The following is a 19,168-nucleotide window of genomic DNA, read 5'->3' on the forward strand; positions in this document are numbered from 1 at the left end:
CCTCTCCTCTTTCTGAACTTTTGTCACCGCGGCCGCTGCGCGGATGAAGACTTTTCGCGGCGGGGACGCCTAGCTTCTCTCCCCGCCCGGCCCCCCCCGGCCCGCCGCCGTGCCCTGCGCTCCCTCCTTCCCCCGGCCGCGATGCCGTTCCCGCTGCGGACCCTGGAGCCGCTGAAGCTGTGCAGGTTGGAGGAGGCCGGCGGGGACGGCGCGGAGCGGGGCGGCCCGGCGCCGGGGGACCACGCCGGGGCGGCGGAGGGGGGCGGCGGCCGCCGGCGCGGCGCGGTGCCGCTTTTCGGGGCGCTGGAGCAGGTCAGCTCGTACGCGCTGGTGTCGCTGCTGATGCAGCTCTCCGACCTCTCCCGCTGCGCCGGCGACATCTTCGGCGGGATCCTCAGCGAGGCGGACTCCCTCTGCCACCGCAACGCCCGGCTCCAGCGCCGCCTCGGCGCCCTGGAAGCGCTGCTCGCCCGCCTCGACCACCGCAAAGTCAAGATCCGTGAGTGCCACCTTCCCCGCCGCGGCGAGCCCGGGGTGGGGGGGACGGGGACCGGCCGGGGAGGGAGTCGGGGACCGGCCGGGGGGCGCCCGCCTGGTGGCGGAGCGGTTTGCGCGTCAGGATTTGCTTTACTTATTTGTTTAAAAAAGGAAGGAGGGAAACTTAAGCATCCGACTCTCGCCCTCCCCGTGTTCAGGTGGCGGCGGCCGCCCCCCGGCGTCCCGCCGCGGCTCCAGCTCGCCCCGCTCCAGCTGACCCCGGCCCCGGGCTTCGGCCGGTGGCTGCCGGGCGGACAGGGAGGTGTCAGCCTGCGGGGCCGCTGGCTGCTGGCGTTTTCCCGGTGCCTCCGCCTGGCAGAAATCTGATTCAGTGGGGAGAGGGTGTCGGCTGCGGGGGGCTGGCGGGCGGGTAGCACCTCCCGCGCCGGGAGGGAGCGCGGTAATCCCGAGGGAGGGCTGGGGGGGTGTTCGTGGTTTATCTGTTTATGCCCCGTTTGCGCTAGACTTAGGATCAACCGGGCTTCTGACAGTTCAGCCCACATGCCCGATTAGTTCTTTTGTATGTGCATGGGAAGACCTCAGTAAACAGAAACCTGGATATACTTTGCAGCTGGTTTTGTATCTCTGGGTTCTCCTGAGCTTCCGTGCTGTGTGCAGAACTGATCCCGGGTTTGTATTTTCCAACTTCACACGGAGCACAAGCCGCAAGATCCAGATTCGCCCTCGGATTCCGAAGTAGTGGCAGTGTGGGGAGGTTTCTGATAAGTTTCTGAGCCTGTAAAGTGGCCCTCAGAAGCGACCAACTGTACCACTACACAGAGCTATAGGGAAAGGGTTTGCCGAGCTTGGTCCGGCTTTGGAGAAAGGATCCCGTAAAAATCGTATCTGCTACATTGAGTTTCATTTGTGCGTGTCCTAGCTCCCCCCAGACGCAGTGAAAGATGGCTTGCAACATCAGTTTAGCTTTCTCAATGTGTTGGAAACATTCAGGAATCCAAAGAACTGTGTTGCAACTTCGGTGGCAGCTGTGTAAGGTGTAAGCCCAGCCTAAGTAGGGTTGCTGTGCAGAGACCACTGATAGTTTTCTTTTAAATGGAAGTAGAAAGCCTGCTTTGCCTGTGGCGTACTTATGACAAAACTGATAAGGAAGGCCTTTCACAGATAAGATCCAAAGAGTCTGAACCCTGTATGGGTAACTTACCAGTTTCATTGCAGAATCATTCCTTATGGCATACTTCAGTATACGGTTCCTCCAAAGGAGGAAACCGTCATCACCCTTACCAAAAGGCTATTTCTGTGGTCTGTAAGTGCTAGGCTAAAGTTTTGTGATAACCAGTTTGACTTTTTTTGGTGCTTTGTAACTGCTTGACAAATTTAAGGAGCTTATCTTCCTCACCAAGACAGGTATATCCTTTTCTGCCAACGTTAGTTTAGCGTGGCATGGTGCAGTCAGACTTGAAATGAGAATGTTTTATTACTGGAGATACCTGCAGTATGGTGGTTTATATACTACACTGATGCCCTGATATAGGGAGTGATTATTACCATGCACTGATGCAATGCATCTAAAGTGAAGGGTGAAATAAGGCAAGTGCTGCACTGTGCAAACCCTGAAATTTTACATGTGTCAGACATTTAGTTATGGTATTCTCTCTTGGTCATTGTTTTGCACGAGTTATATATTTACTACTTTATTTTTTTTTTTAAATTACAACTCAGTTCTTTGAGCTAAGCCTGTTAACTGCTTTCAATTTGATGATCTTTGCTCTTGTCATTGCAGTTCCCTAAACCTGACATGGTTCTTTTGTTTGTCTTTCTCCATTTGGTTTTAAATTCTTTGGTAAGCAGCATCTATGCTGTCAAATTTAATTTTGCTACTTAAGAGCTGCATTGCTGCTGTTACTACTTACTTTTCAAAGATCTCATTTGTTAAAGTCAACAAGAATTATTGATGATTTCTTTTTAATTTTTTTTAATGGTATGTAATACAGTGTTTTTGTAAAGGAAGATTATTTTATTTGCCTCTCGGTTGCAAGGAATTGATGTGTAGGCTAAGCATACTGACATCAAGTTGTACATAAAGACATGTCAATTCTCTTCTTACATGCTTTCTACACATTGTAGTCTGGCCAAGGACATCGGGTGGGATGATCAGTTGTAGTTAGCAGCATGAACTTCTCTGTAATGCAAGCTGTGAAGGCCTGTCTGCAAGTTTAACCCTGTTCCTGGCATTAAAGGGAAATATCTGCAAAACAAAGAGGATGGTTTAAAAATGCTGGCTTTTTTGGAAAACACTGACAAAGGTGATTTTTCCTTCCCATTTTTGAAGATATAGAAGCTTCATGGAGAAAGCTGTTTGCTGGTGTGGGACTGTAAGAACAACAAGGATTGTAAACAAATGTAATTGCTTTCACATTTGCTAGATTCTTATTGCTCATAAACCTTTTCTTGTGGGGAAAATATTGTAAACTACTGTATCTCTTGTGTTGCACAGGCAGATGCAGCATGACGTTGTATCAGATGACTTAAGTATTTTGCTCTGGCTTTCAGGACGAGGGGATAGGACATTGTACACCTGCTTTTCAAATCACGGGTAATTTCTACTCGAATAAATGGCTTTTGTTCTCTTTGTGAGGCCCAGACAATAATTTCCTCTTGGAACTGAAGGTCCCAGGGTGACTTTTGTGATCCCAGCATGATCTTATATGGGAAGGACCAGAAGAGGACTAGCAAACTTCCAAATCTGGGTCACAGCCACTTCTTGAGAAGTAACTGCAGACTGGCAGCTGGTATAAGATACACTACGTCTGTCCCTGATGCTTGGGAAAGTACATCGAAATTGTGAGGCGGTTTTTATTTGTGTACTGTCATCATTTTGTTTCAAAGTAAAGTTTCCATGTAGTATCCTTCAGATAACAGGGGCCCATTAGTGTTTGTTCCTTGCTGAGCACGGGTGGGGTGTGAGGGAGGGAGAGCAGGCAGAACAAAGCTCTGTCTTCAGCTAGTCATTCTTTACAGTCGTGGACTGTGCTTGCTTGTCTGGCTGTGTGGTGCGTCCTTGTGTGTGTAGAATCTGTATGCTCCTAGATACACATATTGGAGTATTAATAGGTAAGTATGTCTTGAATGATCTCTGCTGTTTCTCTTCTATTTTATACTCTTCGGTATCCTGTAGTGAATGCATTAGTTCAAGTACACCCATTCATTGCACCACATGTGAAAGAACTTTCTGATGTGGCAAACTGGTCAGTGATGCGCAGTAGTTTTTTGCAGTAGGTGCTGCATCTTTGCAACCCTTACTAGGGGGAAACTTCCTCACCTATCAAGAGTGGCTGGACTTCTGCCATGCCCTTCAACTTGGAGGCTGGCTTTCCAAGGGTTTTGTATTGGTGTGCCACACATGCTCAGAGAGTTTAATTTCATGTCCACTTCAGGATATTGAAGGTAGCTTTCAGTTGTACGTGATCTCAGTGATGGCTGGTTTTTCAAAGGTTCTCCACTGACGTTGGGGTTCGCTGGAATGGTTCAGCTCTCTCTGGTTTGGCTGTCTTAAACTTTGCATTTAGGATGGTAGAGAACCTTTATGTCTCCCAACTGAGAAACTTGTGCCTGACACTATTTCAATACAAGGATATTTTTAAGGCCGTTTAGTAAAATGGTTTCCTGACATGTATTTGAGCTTTGCATGATGAGCAGGATGTTGTGCCATAAGAAGGGACATCAGAATAGGATGAGACATGTCCCTGTGGGCCCAATGACTGGTTTATAACTCATGGTGGTGGGAGGCACTAATGGCCCAAGGTGGTTTATAAAATTCAAGTGTAGTATGCAGTACTTGTGACCTTAGTTTAAAGTGCACTAGCTACGTCTAGAGAATTAATTGGATTCAGTACTTTTTTTAACAGTGTTTCATCAGGTTTTCATTATGCTTATGTGCGTTGCTGTTTTGCGTGGTGTTTTGTTGTATGTTTCCAGCATCCAGCTGCTGCAATGTTTTACACCTTGGAACTTGCCTAACAGCTTTTCATCTTCTAGCAGTGTGCATCTGTAGCTGTGACCTAGCATTAGGTGATGTAGTTTTCATCACTTTCAGTTCTTAAACGTCAGGGTGGGTGAGGACAAGTGCCTCTTTGAAGTGACCAGAGCTCATAAAAAGGCACATGATGGCAACAGAGAATTACAAGGCTGGTTCTTGGGAAATGCTGTGAGGCCTTAAACAGTCATTGTTTTTATAGGGCATGAAGAAGGACATTTTTTCCATGAATATTTGTCTTCTACCATCTGCAGATACTTATGAAAAAACTAATATTGCTGTTCTTTTCTGTGAATCCTAATGGTTCAACAGACTGGAAGGCTGTCCCTTCCATCTTCTATGCTATTTATTTTTAGTCTTTCTGAAGAGATGTTTTGAGAGAAATGCTGGGAGGTTAAGCTAATGACAACTTCTGGTTCAGTTTCTTCAGTAGTAGGATGGAGTTTGGCCAGTTGTACCTCCTATTCCAACAAGAAGAAACTGATCCTGTGGGAGGGAGGAAATGCTACCTCTTAATTAGCGTTGTTGCTGTTGTTTAAAATCCTTCAGTGTTTGGTTTTAAAGGCACACCATAATCATTTGATGTTCATGCAGAGCGTGTATACATATGTATGTATTTTTTTTCAAGTTTAAGCACATTAATCTTAGAGAGGTGGGGGGTTGGGGAGTCTTTCTATTTGTCTGCATGATGGAAGGACAATCCAGTTTACACTTCATCTCCTGCTATTTTGTTTAGTAAGTGTTTTCCACTCTTTGTGTGCAAGGCAGTACTGGAGCACATTTCCTGCTTTAGCTGAACAGGAAGCTTTATTCAGCTTATTCCTCGGGAAACCCCTCCTCCATCCCTAGCCTCCAAAAGTGAGCATTATTTGAGACAGTATCAGCAGTAGGCAGGAGATGAACGGGCTGGCTGCCTTTCTGGGCTTTCTATAGCTTCTGGTGTAAGGATAGACTGTACAAGATATTCGTCATCTTGTAATAACAAGAAGAAACTTTCTTTAGAAAAAGGTTTAGAAAAAAACCCCCAAAACCAAACAAAACACACACACCCCCACCAAAAGAAGGAAAAAACAACCACACCACAACCGAAAACCCCAAACCAACCACCAAAACCATGGTGTGCTGTTGAGGAAGCTTTGGTGAGAAAGGATTGACTTTCAGGTGAAAAATTCTGTCTAACACTGTTTGGGAGCCTCAGTTTGGCTTTGATACTCTGTAGATGCTTGAGGTGACTGAGCGCTATGGTACTTTCCTTCTCTCTGTTGCTGTGTAATATGAAGATTCAGCAGCAAAGTTCAAACCATGTTAAACAGTTAATTGCGAAGTTCCCCTTGAGGGGGAAAAAAAAAGAAGAAAAGAAATTTTCTCTTTTACCCTGTTGTAATTATTCAGATTGCTGCTCAGAAGCAATATAACTCTTGTTTTATTTAGCTAGTGCAAGACTAATTATCTGTGGAAATTCAACCTGATCCAAAGGAGATTTCATTTGAAATAAGCAGGAAGAAAGTCTGAGTTAGAAAAAGATTTCCCATGGGGACGGTGGGCCAAGTTGCTGTCCTGCTGAGTGGCAAAGCTCCAGCTGAATTCAGTTTGATGAGGGTTTGGCTTGCTGTTTTGAAAACAGTTGACACTTTTTGGCTGAAATGTAGAGCTGCTTTGTACACTGCTCAGAACCTATTATACACCACCTATGAACATTTATTTCCGTAGATCTTATGGTTGGCTTGATCATTCAGGAAAATGGTGTTTAGGAGAGGGAGTTAACTAAATACAAGTATGTTTAATTCATTGTTTTAATTAGGATCTATTTTGAAGGTTCCTAGATATTTTAGGATACAATAAAATGTCTTCAGAAGTTTCTCTTCCTATTAGTATTGGCACAGTCTCAGCTTGGTTGAGTGTGAGCTAGTAATCTTGGTCTTGTGGGCTTCTCTCCTAAGCTGCTAATATGGAGTTCCTGCAGAAGAGGCATTTTTTGGGTGAACCTATTAACAAACATAAAACAACACAGTGGAAAGCCACTGAAATTTCTCAAAACCTCTGTCCTGGAATTTAAACCAGCCTCTAATCAGTGGAGAGTCAGATGAGGCTTTCAAGGGGCATGGGGAGAGGATTATCCCACATGTGCTTAGTGATTCCTGCACCTTCCTCCAAAGTGTTTGGTGCTGGCTGCCATCAGCCACAGGACACTGTGCTTAACGTTGCCAAAGTCAGATTCACTATGGTAATTTGGCCTTTTTCTCTATTTCTGGGTGAAGGAGGAGCAATTTCCTTTTCACCATCTTTCTTTTTTTCCCCTGCATGTTCAAATAAATGATAGGATAAATGAGGGCATGTGCTTTGGTTCATGTTATCAGGAGTGTTAGTGCAGCACAAACAGAAAGGGAGATTGAGAAATAGAAGGACTTAAAAAATGCACATTGAAGCCTTGGCAATTATGCAAAGTCCCAGTTTCTTTTGTAGTCATAAACTAGGTATCAGCAGGCGAGATCAAAGCTGTCCACCCTAACAGTTAACAAGATCAATTAAACATGGTAATTAAATGTTGTTCTCGGCTGTAGGTTGGATAGGAAACCTGCTGGTTGGATGGCAGTCTCCAGAGAGCCTGGATGACATGCCACTTAAGAGACTAGAAAAAATATCTTTCTGCCTGTGGGTTAAGCACAGATTAATGTGGGTGGACTTTGCAAGTTGTTTTATTTATGTTGTACCGTGTTTTAGTTGGGCAGGTCTTCTGGCTTCGGGCTGTCGTGTTTTTTTTCTTTGTCATCTGTGAATGATGGTGTTTTAGGTTGTTTTTATTTATGTATTTATTGGCCTCTTGTCCTTTAATCATCATTGTGCATATGAAATTTTGTTGCCCTTTGAGAATTATGAGTAGTTAGAATATGAATGTTTAAGGTCCTACTGAATGTGGTTGAGTTTGTCGCAGCAATCTGGAGGCAGGGTAGCTATGTCTGCAGAGAGAGGCAGTACTGAGTAATTGCTTTGCCGTAACTCCTCTTTGTAATTTCCCTGTTGGAGCCACTGGTCTACACACTTTTCAGGTTAAGGCCTGATTATTTTTTTTTTTGCCTTCCTCTTCTCTTCTCTTTCTCCTTTTCTTTAGTAGTTTAGACTCCCTGGGTGTGCTCTGAGCTGACTCTCCATCTCCAATCCTGCCTGCTCTGAGATGTGACAGTTTCAATGTCTGCTCTGCACCTCGCCACCTGTGTTGTGCCTGATAAAACTGGTCTTGGGCATCTCCTCTTCCTCAGATACAATACTCTTTGCATGCCTGATAGTTGGTAGGATTTGGGAGGAAGAAGGTCAGGGGATGGGAGGCAGAGACAGGAAAGGGTGAAATTCGATGGAGCTTCTGGCTTTCTCATGACAACCCCTTCTCACCCCTCCATTTCATACTGCTCAGCGTTAGCCCCAATGTAAGGCCTTCCTGGCTGGGATTGTGGCACATTGGATAGCACCGTAGTAGTGGTCTTAATCTTGTTCGAGTATGTCCCTTTGTTAATTTTATTTTTTAACGCTTCCCTTCCAAACACAGAGATTTCTATTTCTCTGGTGCAGGAATATAAATCAAGAGCAAAACCATTTATACCATTACAGTGGTGGAAGTGAGAGTATCCAGGTATTACTTGGAATTAAAAAACCCCAAAGGAATTCACTTTAATATATATCTGTGGCTGAGTTCTTATAACTTTTGAACATAAAGGACATTTTAATGTTTTGGTAGGTTTAATTTCCCTCATCTACATGTGAGCAGCAGCTCTGTTTTAATCTGAAATTTAACATCTTGACAACCAGTAGATCTGTTAATTGGCTGGATAGTCCTTTTACTGTAATCAGGCTGTAGCCTAAACAAGTTTTGATTAAGATTGTAATTTTTAAATTAACTTAGCTCCTACTTTTCAGAGATTAGGACTGTAACAGATGCCTCCTGAAGTAAATTGGAACTATGGATGCCATCTGAAGAGTTGAGCCACTTAATTTTTCTACTAGCAATAAATACTAATGTAAATCGTCATGGAAAAAAATAAAGTAGAGATTTCAAGCATATTCAGTAATAGTGGTCGGTTTTTATTTTTTATTTTATTTTTTTCTGATTGAATGGCTAAGTGGAAAATGAAAACAAGAGACTTCTCCAGAAAGTTCTAAATGGTAACATATTGTACTTGAATGCTCTTCTTTCTCCTTGCTCCTCCTAATTTTCTTCCTTTTCAGTATCCAAATGCTGGCTTCAGAAGAGCTCTCATCAGCTTTTTAAGTGGTGGCATAAATATTGCCTCTCACTGGCTTACATATATTCTTCTGTGTCTGGTTGTTACATTGGTAAGCTTTCTCAACAGCTTGGGTTTGAGTAAGAAAACTAGCTTAGTCTTTCTCCTGGCAAACAGACATCTGTCTTCTGTTTTCTACTTTGGCGAGTTTTGGCTTTTGGCAACAGATGGAGTTTGCTTATGGGAAGCTCAGCAGGACCCGAGAGGAGTGCTCTGTGGGTTATCTCTAGTGGCACCTTTTGTTCCTGTGGTATGGGAGGAAAGAGCTCCCAAGTGAGTGTGTTGGCTTTCCTTTCCTCTTCAATATCTAGTTGATGCTGAGTGACTGAATCTGCTTGAGAGCCTTGAAGAAACAAGCAGTATTTGGCTAATGCAGTATATTTAAATGCTAAGAAGAAAACCTCAAAATGCTGTTAGCCACATTGCCCTTAGAGGCACTTAAAACATTTTGAACTAGAAAAAAAGAAGCCAACTACCAGGAAATGAGAACAAGCTCTTAAAAAACTTATCTAGACCATTCCCTTTTTTGTTAGCTGTGGTACTGGATTTTCAATTTAGAAGAAAGATAGCACAAGCAAAGCTTGATTGATTACATGACAAGATCCACCCTTCCACCCCACTTGACATGATGTAAATGAAATAGTTTTTTTCCTCAAATTTTGAATGACACCCCCCCCCCCCCCCCCCAAGTACTGGACACTGAAAATGTTTCTTTGCAGAAGTCCAGGAATCCAAGAATTTCTGGAAATAATCACTCCGTAAGATTGGGATATATGTTAATTTGTATACAAACAATAATGCAATGAAGTATATGGTTATAGTCTCCTGTATGCTATTTTGATTTGTAGCATTGGAAAGTTGGAAGCCCTATTTTGTGAACTTTAACGTTTTAAATATGAGAAAGAACTTTGTTCTGCATGTGTTATGAGGGAGAAAGAGAGTGAGAATACTGTAATGTTCATAATATGCATTGGTGTGTTAGTTTAGATGCAGTTTTCTAAACCTTGTTCATTAAACTATTTCCTTGCTATGTTAAAATAAAGGTAGGTAGTTATTGTGTGGTTGCTCCTGCAAGCTTTTTTTTAATAGCACGTGTATGTGATAGAAGATCAAGAGCATTATAAGCATATTTATCACAAAAAGTCAGTTTGCACGGCTGAATCCATGCCATAGGGAACGGGTAGGGTAGGAAATACAAGGGTGATAGTGGGGGAATAGAAAGGTTTTGTATCAGTTGTGTTCAGGAGCTTGATGGAAGCCAAGATACAGGAAACTGGTATAGCAACTGATCTCAACTGGGCCAACACCCTTCCCCATATCTCTGGCTTCTACCCTCCCAGTGGGGAGCGTGTGCAGTCCTGTTGGGCAGGCTGGGACAGCCCGAGCCCTGTGGGCAATAGTCCCGCCAAAAAGGGGGGCCCTGACCCTGTTGGGCTGCAGCTGGGCTCGGTCCGTGTTGTGCAACATGTGCCCAAGTGGCTCTGCCTCTGCGCTTGGTGAAATCCCGGGTAGCATCGTGTAGGGTTTGCCTCATCCTGGGGAGGCAAGCATGATCTTAGCGAGAGTGGTTTAAATGTAAGTAGATTACTACAGTTGATTTTAAATTATAGTCACAGTTATAATTATATAATAATTATAAAATATACGGAATTGTAATCTATAATAATGATATTTATCTTCAGGAAGGATAAGAAAGCTGGAGAAAAAGGAGGTGAGTGTGAGCCAGTTCTCTTGCCCTGCCTTGTCTCGGTGGTCGGTAGCAGGACAGGGCTGTCCTTCAGCAAGAAGTCCCCTGCACTGGGAGGAATGAGGTTTGCTCATCCTGAAGGAAGGTGAAACTGCAGTGTTTGGCCTACTTGTGATCACAAATTTCCTTAAAACATTAGCAAGCACTTATTTAGCACAGCCACAATACAGATTTAACTGTGAGCATAAGGCTCTTTGCCCTGAGAGAGTCTAGTCTTAACACATAAAAGTCAAGCTAGAAGATGGTAATTTAGTTAAGTGTGGTTTAAAAAGGACTGTGTTGAAGAACCCAAAGTTTCACAATAGTTATGGGCCTTCTTGAGGTCTAGTGGAAGAGCAGGTAATTAGAAATCCACGGAGTGTTTGCTTGAGGCGAAGAATACCACAAAAACATAGAGCTCTTGGTGTTTTTTCGTTTGTCGTGTTACAAAAGCCTCTGTTTGTTTGGTATCTGTTACAGAGACATTGTGTCTACTTGATGGTAGCGAAGACCAAAACCATCTGCAGTACTTATTATCTTGCCTGCTCCCACTCATTGCCGAGTTTGGCTTGAATTCTCTAATTTGTGATGTCCCTCTGAAGAGCGTGGTATGTAACATGGGAGGGAGTGCTCTTCGAGGCGTGTTGTTTTGACCCTGTTGCTCTAACGGAGCACGTTTTCCTCTCCCACCCCTTTTCCCAGCACACAAAATACAGTAGTTTTTTCCTTACGAACCATTTTGTTACTGTTAGTAACCTTGCTGACAAATTGTGAAACTTGCTGCAGTCTGGAAACAGCTACAGCTTGTAAATGAAGAGGATGAAGAGTAGGTAATTTAGCATTGTACATAGTGATGATGTGCTGCAGGTTAACACATCAAATATTTAAATGATTTAAATGCATTTTGTAGTGCAACTGGTAGAAAAATGAATTAGGTCACGATAGACAAAAGCTTGTCTTCATTTAAGCTCCTGTTAGCTGGGCATGTTTGTGCTCCATTGGTCTTATCACTGTTTACGTCTATGCACATTTAGATTATTGTTAGTGGCTTATAAAAATAAAATATGAATAAACTTCATCCTGAAGACAAATGAAAGCATGAGTATGTTTCTAGAAGTTTGAACTTACCAGGGAGAACCCTAGAATATCTCAGCATTTAGCAGAAATAGCAGATTGGAAAAATGACTGAGAAAAGACAGATACCACCAAATAGCAGGCTTTGGTATGAACTCTGTAGGTAAATGCTGAAGTGACTCTCATTGCTCAGCCTGGAAGTCCTACATGATCTCAGTTAACACTAGAGCACAGTCTCCGCTTACAAGGCGTTATAAACGATACTTGAACTGTGTGCCATTTGCTGCAGTACTTTTTTTGATTTCTCCTCCCGCCTCAGTGGCTATTGTTGAAGCTGTGACTGTGTGAGTTGGAATGAAATTTTTCAAGGAAAAGTTCTTGAGGCTGCTTGAGCAGTCACCAAAGATCATGTATTGACAGCTTTGCAACTGAAAGGGTAAATGCTATTTTCATGGTCACTGAAATCACAGAATACCAGATGTGGGACAGCACCTCTGGAGATCATAGAATCATCTGGGTTGGAAGAGACCTTTCAAGGTCATCTAGTCCAATGCAATGAGCAGAGACATCTTCAACTAGATCAGGTTGCTCGGAGTCCTGTCCAGCCTGATCTTATGTTTCCAGGGCTGAGGCATCTACCACCTCTCTGGGCAACCTGTTTCAGTGCCTCACCACCACAATTGTAAAATGTTTCTTCCTTATATCTAGTCTAAATCTACCCTCTTTTAAACTACCCCTTATCCTATTGCAACAGGCCCTGCTACAAAGTTTGTCCCCATCTTTCTTATAAGCCCCCTTTAAGTGTTGAAATGTGGCTATAAGGTCTCCTCAAAGCCTTCTTTTCTCCAGGCTGAACAATCCCAACTCTGTAGAAGAGGTGGTCCATCCCTCTGATCATTTTTTGTGGCCCTCCTCTGGACCAGCTGTAACAAGTCCATGCCTTTCCTGTGCTGAGGACTCCAGTACTCCTGGAAGTAGTACTCTAGGTGGGGGTCCCATGAGAGCAGCATAGAGGGAGAGAATCACCTCCCTTGACCTGATAGTCAGGCTTCTTTTGATGCAGCCCAGGATAGAGTAGGCTTTCTGGGCTGTGAGCGCACATTGCTGAGTCATGTCCAGCTTTTCATCCATCAGTGCCCCTGAGTTCTTCTCCTTAGGGCTGCTCTCAATCCCTTCATTCCCCAGTCTGTAGTGATACCGGGGGTTGCCCTGACCCATGTGCAGGACCTTCCACTTTGCCTTGTTGAAGTTCATGAGGTTTGCATGAGCCCAGTTCTTGAGCTTGTCCAGGTTCCTCTGTCTGGCACCCTGTCCCTCAGACATGTCAGCTGCACCGTTGAGCTTGGTGTCATCTGCGGATTTGTTCAGGGTGCACTTGATACCACTGTCTATGTCATTGATGAAGATAATAAACAGTGCTGGTCCCAATACAGACCCCTGAGGGACACCACTTGTCACCAATCTCCATCTGGACATTGAGCTGTTGACCACTAACCTCTGGATGCAGCCACCTACTGTATCCAACCCCCTACCGAGAGTAGGCTCAGCTTGAGCAGGGTGCCAAGGGCTGTGTCCAGTTGAGTTTTGAGTATCTCTAAGGAAGGAGTGTCCACAACCTGCCTGGGCAACCTGTGCCAGTGTTTGATTACCCTCATAGTAAAAAAAGTTTTTCCTTATGTTTAAATGGAGTTTCCTGTATTTCAGTTTGTGTTCACTGCCGCTTGTCAAAGCATTATCTGCAGGAACACTAATATAATCTTCTTACTGGAAGGTTGTCCCAAGAAGGGTCCTAACTTGCACCCAAGATGGACAGCCTGATCAAGAGAGCTGGAGTACTCTGTGGCCTTAGGTAAATGTCTTGGCACATTTATCTGAAAAAGGATGGGTAAGTGAAGGTCTTAGTTCATCAAGTAACAAAGATGGCAGCCAAAAATAACATTTTAAAATTATTTTTTTAAATATTTATTTTTATTTATAATTATTTATGTGAGGACTTCTGACCTTGCAGTGCTTCTTTGGAAGAGCTTTAATACTCTCAATAAAATACATAATGCTTCTGTTGAAAGGCAAGGTAATAAACTTGATTTCAGAAAGATGGAAACCATCTCCAGTGGAGATAGTAGAAACTGTTTCCAGTGTCTCACCTTACAGATGCTGTCGACAATGTCTCTTAGAGAGTGAAAAACATTCAGTGTTTCCAAGAGGAGTCCTGAACAACCCTTCTGCATGCCTAAGAATTTCAGCAGCGGCTTCTTTTTGAAATTCTGATGAAGATTCTTGGCTAGGTTTTTGGAAACCGCCTAGGATCTAGGTTATGTTAATACAGTACCCTTTTTCTTGCTTGTCGATGGGAGCTTTATTAAGCAGGTTAGAATAGATACCATATAGTTCTGTCCTTCATCTTGCTTAGGGTAAGCAAGGGAACTCCAACGAGAGTTACAGGAAACAGCTTTTTCATCATCCACAGCAGCAGCTGATCAAATAAAGTAGTCCCTTGGTATCCTGAGTTGCTGCTAAATAAACAAATTTTTCTACACTTCCCCTAAGTAAGCACCCCTTTAGGCCGAGTTAATTGCCAGGACTTTGTATGTGTGATGGTGCTTTAAATGAAACTTGTGATTTAAGGGCTAAATAAAAGCTATTGGAGAGAAATAACTTATTTTAAAATGTTTTTGTTAGGCTGCAGGATTATCTGGTATTTTACTTACACACACGGATCGCAAACTATTATTATACATTCATTTTTTTTCCAATGAAAGTTCATAAACTCTTGTTAAAGTGTCCAAATTCACATGGAGGAAGCCAAACTGGCATTTGATAAAGCTATATTTAAAGCTCTTGGCAGGACTTTTCCCATATGAAAGACGTTGTACGTAAGCTCTTGAAATAAAACTTTAAAAAGTTTTGAGATGACAGTTCTAAAGACTACCAGATCATCCTAAAATTAAGAGATTTAAATACTAGATCACAGGTTTGTGTCAGAGTTCTCTTGTCTTACACTGTCTTTGTATTGTACATCTAAATTGATCTTTGTTACAGCACCTCTGGGAAATATCCACTGGATAAACTTGTAATCTCAGGTATTTGGCACCTCTGTTGCTTTCTGCTGTGGAACCTTGCAAAAATGGGGTTCACTGAAAAGTCCGGCCTTAGGTATTTGAGCATAATGAATGACTTTTTTTTTTTTCACCCCCCTATTGTGTTTCTAAGGAGAATAGTTACAGTCTGTGGAATACATCCTGTTTTCTCTGCTGCAATGAAACCCTTGCTTTTTATTTGTAATACCTACTATTTTTCTTCTTTGTTAAGGCTGCCCACATCTGACCCAGGACTTCTTAAAGCCAGAGGCTAATAGGGATGTGTTCCTTTGTTTTTTACCAGGGAGGAAAAGGTTGGGTTTTTTTTAAACCAGTCAGTTTTCCCTGTGGTGTTTTCAATCAAACCTTGTGTGTTTGTGTGTCTCTCTCAGAAAAAACCCAACAAACCAACCCAACCAAAAAAACCCAACCAAAAACCAAGGCCCAAAACCACCAACAAAAAAAGCCCACAAAACCTGAACAAAAAAGCCCCCACCTGGTGCAAACAACTGATTGACTTTGTCCAAACTGTAAGAAAACCAAAGGAATAAAGGCATTGTATCCTAAATGCATATATTTTGATTTTGTTCTTCTAATCTGTATCATTAATAGTGTAGATTAAGAACCTAACCCACAGTCATTTTTAAGTTTGCTGATACACATTTTTATACAAGTAGATCATGTAGATAAAATTTCTTTTTGCCTGTTTCTTGTTTGCATTTAAGGTCAAGAAGACACGGAGGGGTGAAAGTCTGGGTTGACTTACGATTTGCATTTTCCAACATCAGTTTTGACCTTGAGTTGCTAAGTATGAACTTGGAACAAAAGAGCTTTATAGAAGTGGTTGATGGATGGGTTGTAATATTGAGGTTTCCCTCCCCCACGCTCACATCCTCAGAGCTCGGTTCATCGTCAGACTGAAGCTCTGTCTTTATAGGGAAGAGCTCAGTTGCTTCAGGAGTTAAAAATGCTGAGGCTGGCACTTTGAGAGTGTGTTTAAAATAGTGAAGATGTAAAAAAGAGGGAAAAAGTGAAAAGTGTGTAGGTAAGTTTTTGTTTTTTTTTCTTTTGGGGGGGAGGATATTCCCCATGTTTCCTAATTAGGTAGTTGTAATAGATCAACATTTTGCCTATCTATTGCATAAGAAATGCCATTATATTCCTTTTCTCTTCTCTTTGCAAAAAACTTGCTTTGTGTTTGGATTGTGGTACATTTTTTAAAATGACTTTTTAATAAAAATATCTTTTTGAACCGTATCCCCCTCCAGCTTTTCCCTCATTTATTTCAGTAGCTCTAGCTATCGCAGGTTTGTGTTTTTGGCAAAATTGCTGAGATTACCCCTCGTTCTTCAGTGAAATGCTATAAAAACAGAGGGTTGTTTTGGGAGGAGAAGAAACTACCAGCAGTAGAAGTAGCAGCCTGAACAGCGGTATGTCCAGGAATGCTCTGGAAGCTGGATTTTGCAATATTGAAATTTGAAAATTGAGTTCTTCCTAACTAAGGATTGCCCTTGAGTTTTTAATCAAGCTTTATTAGTATTCAGTAATGAATATGATGTAAGAGCAGGACCGCTGTAGAGCGGTAGTAGGACGAGTGTTGCTGTGTTGGGCTGGCACTGTGGCTCCCAGCTGGGCTTCTGCCAGCGGTCTGGGGTGTCCTGAGATCAGCAAGTGGGGGAACGTGGTTACCTGTGCAGTCATACCCAGCTGAAGTCTCCTTGCCTTTAATTAATTAATCTCTTTTGCCCTGGATGGAAAAAGTAAAGTGGTTACAAGAACAGATGGCACAAATAGTAAGGGATGGATTGAAGAGAAACAAAATTGGCATGAGGCAATTTGGTCCCACTGAACTAATGAAGTTCTGTCCTCCACAGCCATTTTGGAGTCAAGTTAGATGCTCATGTGTGTTGTCTTACTGTTGCCAGTGGGGGTTTTGTCTGCATGGGAAACAAAAATAAACAGATGAAGGGGAGGGGTAAAAGTGTCACTTGCTTTGCTGGAGGGAATTTTAGGAAAAAAAACGAATGTGAAAAATCAACACAAGTTAAAATGCTGTGGATAAAATCCTGTGAGTGCTTAGAGTGCTCACAGTTGCCAGCATCCCTATGACACCTCTAATAATGACCATCACTCTTGTACTGTAAGCTTGCAAGATCTCCTCTAATATGATTTAAGGTTTGCCTGAAGGTTAGAGATCTTCCTCTGCAAGTCTTGAAGAGACAGATCTTGATTTTTGGAACCTGGAAATACTCTTACTGAATTTGTGGATGCAGAAGAATGGACTGATGCACAAGGAGCTGGGAAACCCCTGTATGAAAATACCACCACCACTACCATAAAAAAAAAAAAAATCCTTAAATGGAAGAGCAACATCCCTTCTTTAAAGGCTGATGTTTCAAAGTGAGCCACAGTGTAGATGTGGCCATCGCTATAGCTAAAAGACATTCTCACTCACAGATGTCAAAAGGGCTTTGAGGATGTCAGAACTCCTGTTTTACAGTGAAGACAAAGAAAATTGAGAAGGGTCAAGTGGCATGTCCACGTAAGCTAGTATCAGAGCCTGCATCTCAATCCCAGTGAAATCGGATATCTCAAGCTGCTCTCCAATTCGTAGGCTGCACAGGCTTGATCTGGCTGCAATTGGTTTGCCTTCTGTTGAACTTAACTTTGATGAGTTTGCATTTGAATAGGGCATCAGTGGCCAAACCTATCCATCCGATCTGAGGAGGAAGGGAGTAGGAGGGCCTGGTGTTTTGCAGACTTGGGCTGATTGTGATGATAAAGATGACTTTAATGATAAAGGAAAATAATTACAGTATTCCCTGTAACATTCCATAGACATTTAAATAGAAGGCATTGCTTTTCATTCCAGCATTGTATGAAATTACTATTTTTATTGTTACTATAACATTTCATTTCGGTGCACTAGGAAATTCACCACAAAAGTACCTTCTCTAATAATTGATATTGCAATGGTCCAAAAGTGTCTTGGATTTCCTCTTCACCTGCTTGGCTCTGTGCATGCCCAGAGTCGCTGTCTGCAACACCATGGTTCACGCTTGCCACTTCAAATCTGGCTTGCGCTGGCAGCCTTCTCGCTGGTCTGGTGGTTAATGCCTGGGCTGAAATCTTTCCTTCTGCTTCAATAGTTCTGAAATGCCTTCCTCAAAAATCCCCGCTTTGATTAATTCTAACAAACCCTTGCAAACAAATCAAAGAATGGTCTTACTACATAGATTGGTAATGGATTATAATGTACATGTGCATACTGAAATTACCTCATGAGGTATGTCTGAGGATTTCTGTGGAAAGGGTCAAATGCTTTTTGGCTTTGGTTAAGTAAATTTCACAAAAGATGTGTATGTGATATTCCCAGTGATTAATTGCTCTCAAATACTTACCCCAGCTGAGTTATGTAATATGAATCTCTGAAGGATTCCCAATAAAAAGTTTGTGAATGGTAGATGTACATGTCTGCAGTGGCTTTTGAAATTTTAGATGTGAAAAGTGCTAATGGGAAAAATATTTTACATAGCTCCTAAGATAAAGATAGGGTCTAGAATTTTTTAAGGCCCTTGTGTTTAACTCCCACTGATATAAAAATTTGAGGCGTTGCTATAAATTGTTCCTTATGCTTCTGGCAGAACAAAAGTTGAGTGTATTCAAAGAAATTAGTCTAAGGCTGGAAGGGAAAAATACTGAACGGAAAGGTGTGTACCTAATTCCAACTGCTGCATGTGAAAATCTGCTATAATACCCTTCAGATTGTATGATGGAGTGCTATTTCTGAGTACCTCAGTAAGGATATTTTTTTTGGCAGCAGGATGTTTAGCAATTTTTCTTGGTTACGTGGAGTCCTAAATTTTTCAGAGAGCTTTTGCTGGCAACCCAGAAATTGGAAATGGACAAACACCAAGCTGAACATGTAGAAGTTTTCAGTATGTATAGAAAATTAAATTTCAAGGTTCACGATACCTGTACTAATACTTGAAGATCAAAGAAAAAGTTAGATGTTTTCTTTGGGTTTGGTTGAAAATGGAGTTTGCAAGAGTGTAGCCTTTCTGAGGCAGTTGAAAGTAGGAGGAGGTTACCTCTTGTGCTGGAGTGCTGAGGTCAGCATTGACTGGAGAGCCCTGTGCCTGCTGCATGCAGGGGATGGGTAAAATGAACAGTTTCTCTACTTAGATGTAAAGGAAATATAGTAGAACATCTGTTGCGGTAAAGGAAAGCATACCTGAACACATGAAAGTGTGAGATCTCCAATCCAGATAGGCACACAGCCTGTGCTTATCTTGCCTGTGTTGCTCGCACTCACTACTCCCTGTAAAACAGCTTTTAATGACGAGGCTGCTGACACACTCAGACTTCTCCATATGATGTGCACTACTGCGATCATGTTCCCTTGTGTTGGGCCTTGTTTGTCTGTCCCTCATTGGTCAACTTCTTGAGTGGTATCATGCCAAACATGTTTTTGGCTCTGTTTACA

At 42.5% G+C, this 19,168-nt stretch overlaps 1 protein-coding gene across 2 annotated transcripts in view; it reads left to right on the plus strand.

Moving 5' to 3' along the window:
* Positions 1 to 141: 141 nt before the first annotated feature.
* The window catches only part of NHSL1 (NHS like 1), a 185,491-nt gene continuing 166,464 nt past the window's right edge, over positions 142 to 19,168 (plus strand). For both annotated transcript variants that reach the window (XM_074818931.1, XM_074818932.1), the window contains exon 1: positions 142 to 499. In XM_074818931.1, coding sequence (XP_074675032.1) covers positions 142 to 499 — 358 coding nt within the window. The remainder of the gene's footprint in view (positions 500 to 19,168) is intronic.

This window comes from Strix aluco, chromosome 3 (genome assembly GCF_031877795.1).
Source record: "Strix aluco isolate bStrAlu1 chromosome 3, bStrAlu1.hap1, whole genome shotgun sequence".
In the NCBI taxonomy this organism is placed as follows: Eukaryota; Metazoa; Chordata; class Aves; order Strigiformes; family Strigidae; genus Strix; species Strix aluco.